The sequence below is a fragment of the Rosa chinensis genome, chromosome 5, assembly GCF_002994745.2.
Source record: "Rosa chinensis cultivar Old Blush chromosome 5, RchiOBHm-V2, whole genome shotgun sequence".
Taxonomy (NCBI): domain Eukaryota; kingdom Viridiplantae; phylum Streptophyta; class Magnoliopsida; order Rosales; family Rosaceae; genus Rosa; species Rosa chinensis.
The window spans coordinates 89,409,189-89,418,112 of NC_037092.1; the positions used below are offsets into that span (position 1 = coordinate 89,409,189).

The 8,924-nt window shown below is 39.4% G+C and overlaps 2 protein-coding genes across 2 annotated transcripts; one reads left to right on the forward strand and one right to left on the reverse strand.

Moving 5' to 3' along the window:
- Positions 1-1,184: 1,184 nt before the first annotated feature.
- Positions 1,185-4,490, forward strand: LOC121049314. Its single transcript, XM_040506068.1, has 2 exons — positions 1,185-1,549; positions 3,614-4,490. The coding sequence occupies exons 1-2, from the start codon at positions 1,467-1,469 to the stop codon at positions 4,488-4,490; spliced, it is 960 nt and encodes a 319-aa protein (XP_040362002.1). The 5' UTR covers positions 1,185-1,466.
- A 223-nt stretch (positions 4,491-4,713) lies between these two features.
- LOC121049315 lies at positions 4,714-8,174 on the reverse strand. The gene is made up of 3 exons (XM_040506069.1): positions 7,801-8,174; positions 4,894-5,737; positions 4,714-4,749 (listed from the first exon to the last, which is right to left on the reverse strand). Exons 1-3 carry the CDS (start codon positions 7,881-7,883, stop codon positions 4,714-4,716), a joined length of 963 nt encoding a protein of 320 aa, XP_040362003.1. The 5' UTR covers positions 7,884-8,174.
- Positions 8,175-8,924: the final 750 nt, after the last annotated feature.

Here is an 8,924-nt window from a genome sequence, read left to right on the forward strand (position 1 = left end):
TTCACAATCTTCCTTCGATCTCTCTTCACCTCAGCATCTCGATCAGTTCGAATTGAAGCAACGTGGGTATAAGCCAATCAACATCTTGAATAAAAGAGGAGATGATGGTACGCTGTGAAAAACAATTTCGAAGATAACAGTGATCTCAGGAGAGGTTTGAAAAATTGTATATATATGACGTGGTCTACTCCAAGCTGTAGAAATGTTTACATGGTATGGATTTTATAAACTTTACCCAACTTCACTGTTATTATCTTTCGAGAAACCTGATCTCATGAAAATTCTGGAAGTGTAGAATTAAAAGTAGGCAAAAACTATATGAGAAACGAGTTTGCAACTCACTAATCTATTCCCTGTGAAAACTTTAAATCTAGTGCTAACATGAAATGTTGAGGAAGCATATTGAACCAGAGGCATGTGTGAAGAAATAACAAACTAGGAGAGTTTGGAATGGGGGCTTTAACTTAACTTTTAGTTAATTTAGAGTTAATGGTTTAGGGAATTTTGGTGGTCTTACTGTTCCTATTTCCTGAATTGTTCACTCCAAATCCCATCTTCCATGGCAGTGTAATGTCATTCATTACTCACTTTATATATGAGCATGCAGACCATGTAGACTGTATTTTGACTTCCCACCCGATCGAGAAGGCATTCGAAGAGCACCTAGCTTATTTCTTTCCTTCATCATAACCAATTAGACAAGGTGGGTCCTGCAGTGACTTCTCTGATACAATTTCTTCTTCTTCAATACTTTTTCCAATCTCTATTTTATTTTATTTTTTCATAATTAAGTTCATTCTTTCCAATCTCATTAATCCTAATCTCGTAACCAAGTGATGCATATACAATACTACGTCCTGTAGCATTTTCAAATGGTAGTTGGGGCAATAAGGTTTCGAGGACCATCATGCTCTCAGTTGTCATTTCCATCATGGAGTCTTTGGCGGTACTTTTGATTAGGTCCCTCCACTATAATAGTGGGTTTTTATTTCATTGCATGCACGCATGCTAGACACACTACGTACTGCGTAGCTATAAATGTCACTTTTAGCTAACTAGGTGATACCGTGATGGGTGTTCAGACAAATTAAAAAAAAGAGAGTAGGTGATGAGTAAAAAGTGGCTACCTACGAGCCAGGTGATCCATGAAGGAGCTCATACTTGAATGCAATTTAAGTAAAATTCTAATATTTTTTGGGTTCTTAAGAGAGAGAGAGAGACCAACTTCTCTGACTGCAACTCTTCCGCGACTTGTTCTTCAAACTTGAGACCTTTCTTGCTTCCCTTCTCTCTCTCTCTGCGATTCTCCCCACATTGCTCTTCACCAAAGCTCAAAGCTTTCTCAAGCCAAGCTCCAGCAGACGCCCACGCCCTTCATTATTAGTCTGGCGATTCATTTTCCAAATCTCGCAGATCTGATTAGCTGACCCAGTCTCCGTCGCCGTTAATTTGGGTCCGGATCAGACATGCCGGTGGCTGCTTCCGCCGTTTACTTCTTGAACCTCCGCGGAGATGTCCTCATCAACCGTCTCTACCGTGATGACGTCGGGTAACTTCCCCCCTCTTTCTCTCTATCTCACAACTTTTGGGTTCGAATTTTGTTCATTCAATTTGATTCAGAAATGGGCTCCATGCAGTGGCGGATCCAGAATCCAAAACATGTCTAGGCTAATTAGACAATCAATTAAATTAGACTAATTTCTCTATAGATTTTTTTTTTTGGTACAATGACGACAGCTCACAGCTTTCTGTCTAAAATTGAATGTATAGAAGTGCATGGGATATATTCACACCTTCAAGCCAATGCAATATATCTTGAAAGATATGAACCTAAACAGAATAAAATCAAAGTTGTGCTAACCTTGAAAGTTGAAACCCAGATATGAGAATGTATAAAGCAGCAAGAACAATGAAGACCCAGAACACAAAAGGTCAAGTCCTGTAATCAAAATCCGCCACTGCCCAATACCACCCAAACTCTATGAACTTCCCCAAAGTTCAAAACGTTCTTGTAAGCCACAATATGCAACCAAGCAAAAACTTGACCGAAACTTCAAAAAGAAAAAACCTAATTTCACCCAATTCCCCTTTGTACCCTAAACAAAAACCACTTAAATCCACAAAACCCCACTAATATTCTCCGAAACCCAAATGAAATTCCAGTATAAGATCCAAATTTGAGTCCTAAGAAAAAAAATAGAGGCTTACATTACTTCCTTCCCACACTTGGTAGACACGCTTTGCCATGGTCAGAGAGAGACTAGCTAGGCAGGAATAGAGTCGAAGATTTGGAACTTTTGGGCATTCATCGCATAACACCCACCACAAAAACCCAAAGAATCAAAAACAGAAACCCACCATCTCCAGTCTCCCAGATGGAAATTCCATGGGGCTGGTTCTGATGGAATTTCAAAATTAATTGAAGGTATATATATATATATACACTCTTAAGGATTTTTTACCTAAAATATTGTCGAGGCTTGCGCCCATATAGCCTTCTACTTCCCTCCGCCCCTGGCTCCATGCATGAATCTTTGTGTTACTGGCGCTTTAGTTTAGGTTGAAGGCAACAATTCCATATTTATTCACCGTGGTCCTTCAGATTCAATTAGTTCCAACTCCCTTAAACTTGGACCCGCAAGTATTAACTATCATATTAACAGAAACGTACTGAAATTGGTTGGCTTTTAGCAAAGATAATTAGGGTCCATGCAGAGATTGGTTGGCCTTGGCTGTGGACTATAAATTTCTGCTCTCTCTGCTCCATTCTCCCTACATTACTCTCTCTGCTCCCTCTGCACCACTCTCCCTACATCACTCTCTCATTGGTTGGCTGTGAACTATATATTTCTGCTCTCTGCTCCACTCTTCCTCCGTCACTCTCCCTGCTCCTTCTGCTCCACTCTCCCTGCATCGCTCTCTCTGCTCCATCTCTCCCCCACTCTCCCTGCTACATCTCTCTACTATTTACTCCAAAACTCCACTTAATGGCTGGTTCCAATCCCTCCTATAATCCCTACGTGAGCACCTCTTACAAATTATATATTTTGATTTATTACTCTTAGTTAATTACGTAGCTATTAAGTTATGCAATATATGACTCTACATCTTCTTTATGATATTTGCATTTGGTTAGGCACTACTGCCATTTAGAACAGAGTATTTTTACATTGACAGCAGTATCGCTGATGAAGACGGGGTTTTACATAGACGACTCACAGATTCCAGTTCCCGTTTATGCTCATATCTACAGTTACGACCACCCGGATGCCCGCAACTGGTGTATGTTTTCGGTCAGTCACTATAACGAAAACATATTGAGTGTTATGGGATACAAAAACGATACCTCTATCTATGGTCAAGGTCTAACCATACTTTTTACCGAAAAAGGAAACTATACTCTAAAAAATTGGTTATCATCACATTCGGATCAACTTATTTTTATTACAAATGGACCAAGGTTTGTTAGCTTCTCTACTCTGCCGAGGAAGCTTCTAAGGTAAATTATGTACCTTAACTAATTGTTGTTTTGTCCTTAGTTTGTTTTGTCTAATAACATTTCATTATTATTTTGTTTTGTTTTGTTTCATTCATTATTTTTTGTTTTGTTTAGGGGTGTTTTGTCTGGGATCATATATATGTGGGTGGCAAACTTCAACCATGGATATGTGTCGGCCAAAAACATATATGTGGTCGGAGAAACTGACTCTGAAATTGCCAAGTTAGGCCAAATGAGATCAGTTGATCTGGGGAATGTCGGTGAGAATGAGGAGGCGAGGAAGAATCTAAATATTACTGCATTTTTCAACATGATATGCACATTCCCGTATCCACAAGACACACAAAATCCTAATTGTTTGATTTATCTCGATGAACTTTTTTATTTTTTGCTTATCTTGGACGATGTTCCTAATACTCCAAATATTGAGTGGAAACAGTATAACATACTCAACTCGCCTAACCGTCCTCTGTGGATGGACTACATAGGCGAGAGGAGGATCTTCTGGCATGAGTCTTATACCAAGGTTAACCGATTAAAAGAAGTCAAGCTGAAACTGTATCAGAAGTTGGAGAAGATGATGAAGAAAAGGTTGAGTCACTATAGCATCGATGGTATCGATTGGATTTCCAATGTGACTTACAGTGGTCACCCGGCCTCTATTCATTGCCTAATGTATTATACTGTTGGAGGTACGCCAGTGAATTACAACCTAAACAACCCATTCTCCTTTCTTAAGTTCGCACGACACTTCGGGGAACATGCAAATAATGTAGGCGATCAAGGAGCGGATCGATACATCTGGTCTTATTATCCAGGGTACATGTGTGTACTCCATGAAGTCTTATCTGGATTTCGGATATTCCCAAAGGATCCCCCGTATGGTGAGTGTGCTTCCAGAGTCTTATCACAATGTCTCAATCTTAGTGGGTATGTTCCCACAGCATCTCGAGCAACAGTGTGTTTAGTGTGTTTTAATATATTTATATAAATAAGTTTATGTGGTTACTGGCAGTAGTAATGGAGATTATTATATAATGTATCCCGGATAAATGGAGGAGAAACCCATATAAATACAGCATTCCTTGATGTCTCTTTGCAGATTGCAAACGATGGTTTAGGTTTGTCGTCAACAATTTTTTTTTTATTTGGATATAATAATGATAAATTAAGTTGAAAAGAGATATACTGAAACTCCATTATATAAATCTCGATCAGGTTGATGAAGAACCTAAACCATCGTTTGCAATCTGCAAAGAGACATCAAGGAATGCTGTATTTATATGGGTTTCTCCTCCATTTATCCGGGATACATTATATAATAATCTCCATTACTACTGCCAGCAACCACATAAACTTATTTATATAAATATATTAAAACACACTAAACACACTGTTGCTCGAGATGCTGTGGGAACATACCCACTAAGATTGAGACATTGTGATAAGACTCTGGAAGCACACTCACCATACGGGGGATCCTTTGGGAATATCCGAAATCCAGATAAGACTTCATGGAGTACACACATGTACCCTGGATAATAAGACCAGATGTATCGATCCGCTCCTTGATCGCCTACATTATTTGCATGTTCCCCGAAGTGTCGTGCGAACTTAAGAAAGGAGAATGGGTTGTTTAGGTTGTAATTCACTGGCGTACCTCCAACAGTATAATACATTAGGCAATGAATAGAGGCCGGGTGACCACTGTAAGTCACATTGGAAATCCAATCGATACCATCGATGCTATAGTGACTCAACCTTTTCTTCATCATCTTCTCCAACTTCTGATACAGTTTCAGCTTGACTTCTTTTAATCGGTTAACCTTGGTATAAGACTCATGCCAGAAGATCCTCCTCTCGCCTATGTAGTCCATCCACAGAGGACGGTTAGGCGAGTTGAGTATGTTATACTGTTTCCACTCAATATTTGGAGTATTAGGAACATCGTCCAAGATAAGCAAAAAATAAAAAAGTTCATCGAGATAAATCAAACAATTAGGATTTTGTGTGTCTTGTGGATACGGGAATGTGCATATCATGTTGAAAAATGCAGTAATATTTAGATTCTTCCTCGCCTCCTCATTCTCACCGACATTCCCCAGATCAACTGATCTCATTTGGCCTAACTTGGCAATTTCAGAGTCAGTTTCTCCGACCACATATATGTTTTTGGCCGACACATATCCATGGTTGAAGTTTGCCACCCACATATATATGATCCCAGACAAAACACCCCTAAACAAAACAAAAAATAATGAATGAAACAAAACAAAACAAAATAATAATGAAATGTTATTAGACAAAACAAACTAAGGACAAAACAACAATTAGTTAAGGTACATAATTTACCTTAGAAGCTTCCTCGGCAGAGTAGAGAAGCTAACAAACCTTGGTCCATTTGTAATAAAAATAAGTTGATCCGAATGTGATGATAACCAATTTTTTAGAGTATAGTTTCCTTTTTCGGTAAAAAGTATGGTTAGACCTTGACCATAGATAGAGGTATCGTTTTTGTATCCCATAACACTCAATATGTTTTCGTTATAGTGACTGACCGAAAACATACACCAGTTGCGGGCATCCGGGTGGTCGTAACTGTAGATATGAGCATAAACGGGAACTGGAATCTGTGAGTCGTCTATGTAAAACCCCGTCTTCATCAGCGATACTGCTGTCAATGTAAAAATACTCTGTTCTAAATGGCAGTAGTGCCTAACCAAATGCAAATATCATAAAGAAGATGTAGAGTCATATATTGCATAACTTAATAGCTACGTAATTAACTAAGAGTAATAAATCAAAATATATAATTTGTAAGAGGTGCTCACGTAGGGATTATAGGAGGGATTGGAACCAGCCATTAAGTGGAGTTTTGGAGTAAATAGTAGAGAGATGTAGCAGGGAGAGTGGGGGAGAGATGGAGCAGAGAGAGCGATGCAGGGAGAGTGGAGCAGAAGGAGCAGGGAGAGTGACGGAGGAAGAGTGGAGCAGAGAGCAGAAATATATAGTTCACAGCCAACCAATGAGAGAGTGATGTAGGGAGAGTGGTGCAGAGGGAGCAGAGAGAGTAATGTAGGGAGAATGGAGCAGAGAGAGCAGAAATTTATAGTCCACAGCCAAGGCCAACCAATCTCTGCATGGACCCTAATTATCTTTGCTAAAAGCCAACCAATTTCAGTACGTTTCTGTTAATATGATAGTTAATACTTGCGGGTCCAAGTTTAAGGGAGTTGGAACTAATTGAATCTGAAGGACCACGGTGAATAAATATGGAATTGTTGCCTTCAACCTAAACTAAAGCGCCAGTAACACAAAGATTCATGCATGGAGCCAGGGGCGGAGGGAAGTAGAAGGCTATATGGGCGCAAGCCTCGACAATATTTTAGGTAAAAAATCCTTAAGAGTGTATATATATATATATACCTTCAATTAATTTTGAAATTCCATCAGAACCAGCCCCATGGAATTTCCATCTGGGAGACTGGAGATGGTGGGTTTCTGTTTTTGATTCTTTGGGTTTTTGTGGTGGGTGTTATGCGATGAATGCCCAAAAGTTCCAAATCTTCGACTCTATTCCTGCCTAGCTAGTCTCTCTCTGACCATGGCAAAGCGTGTCTACCAAGTGTGGGAAGGAAGTAATGTAAGCCTCTATTTTTTTCTTAGGACTCAAATTTGGATCTTATACTGGAATTTCATTTGGGTTTCGGAGAATATTAGTGGGGTTTTGTGGATTTAAGTGGTTTTTGTTTAGGGTACAAAGGGGAATTGGGTGAAATTAGGTTTTTTCTTTTTGAAGTTTCGGTCAAGTTTTTGCTTGGTTGCATATTGTGGCTTACAAGAACGTTTTGAACTTTGGGGAAGTTCATAGAGTTTGGGTGGTATTGGGCAGTGGCGGATTTTGATTACAGGACTTGACCTTTTGTGTTCTGGGTCTTCATTGTTCTTGCTGCTTTATACATTCTCATATCTGGGTTTCAACTTTCAAGGTTAGCACAACTTTGATTTTATTCTGTTTAGGTTCATATCTTTCAAGATATATTGCATTGGCTTGAAGGTGTGAATATATCCCATGCACTTCTATACATTCAATTTTAGACAGAAAGCTGTGAGCTGTCGTCATTGTACCAAAAAAAAAAATCTATAGAGAAATTAGTCTAATTTAATTGATTGTCTAATTAGCCTAGACATGTTTTGGATTCTGGATCCGCCACTGCATGGAGCCCATTTCTGAATCAAATTGAATGAACAAAATTCGAACCCAAAAGTTGTGAGATAGAGAGAAAGAGGGGGGAAGTTACCCGACGTCATCACGGTAGAGACGGTTGATGAGGACATCTCCGCGGAGGTTCAAGAAGTAAACGGCGGAAGCAGCCACCGGCATGTCTGATCCGGACCCAAATTAACGGCGACGGAGACTGGGTCAGCTAATCAGATCTGCGAGATTTGGAAAATGAATCGCCAGACTAATAATGAAGGGCGTGGGCGTCTGCTGGAGCTTGGCTTGAGAAAGCTTTGAGCTTTGGTGAAGAGCAATGTGGGGAGAATCGCAGAGAGAGAGAGAAGGGAAGCAAGAAAGGTCTCAAGTTTGAAGAACAAGTCGCGGAAGAGTTGCAGTCAGAGAAGTTGGTCTCTCTCTCTCTCTCTTAAGAACCCAAAAAATATTAGAATTTTACTTAAATTGCATTCAAGTATGAGCTCCTTCATGGATCACCTGGCTCGTAGGTAGCCACTTTTTACTCATCACCTACTCTCTTTTTTTTAATTTGTCTGAACACCCATCACGGTATCACCTAGTTAGCTAAAAGTGACATTTATAGCTACGCAGTACGTAGTGTGTCTAGCATGCGTGCATGCAATGAAATAAAAACCCACTATTATAGTGGAGGGACCTAATCAAAAGTACCGCCAAAGACTCCATGATGGAAATGACAACTGAGAGCATGATGGTCCTCGAAACCTTATTGCCCCAACTACCATTTGAAAATGCTACAGGACGTAGTATTGTATATGCATCACTTGGTTACGAGATTAGGATTAATGAGATTGGAAAGAATGAACTTAATTATGAAAAAATAAAATAAAATAGAGATTGGAAAAAGTATTGAAGAAGAAGAAATTGTATCAGAGAAGTCACTGCAGGACCCACCTTGTCTAATTGGTTATGATGAAGGAAAGAAATAAGCTAGGTGCTCTTCGAATGCCTTCTCGATCGGGTGGGAAGTCAAAATACAGTCTACATGGTCTGCATGCTCATATATAAAGTGAGTAATGAATGACATTACACTGCCATGGAAGATGGGATTTGGAGTGAACAATTCAGGAAATAGGAACAGTAAGACCACCAAAATTCCCTAAACCATTAACTCTAAATTAACTAAAAGTTAAGTTAAAGCCCCCATTCCAAACTCTCCTAGTTTGTTAT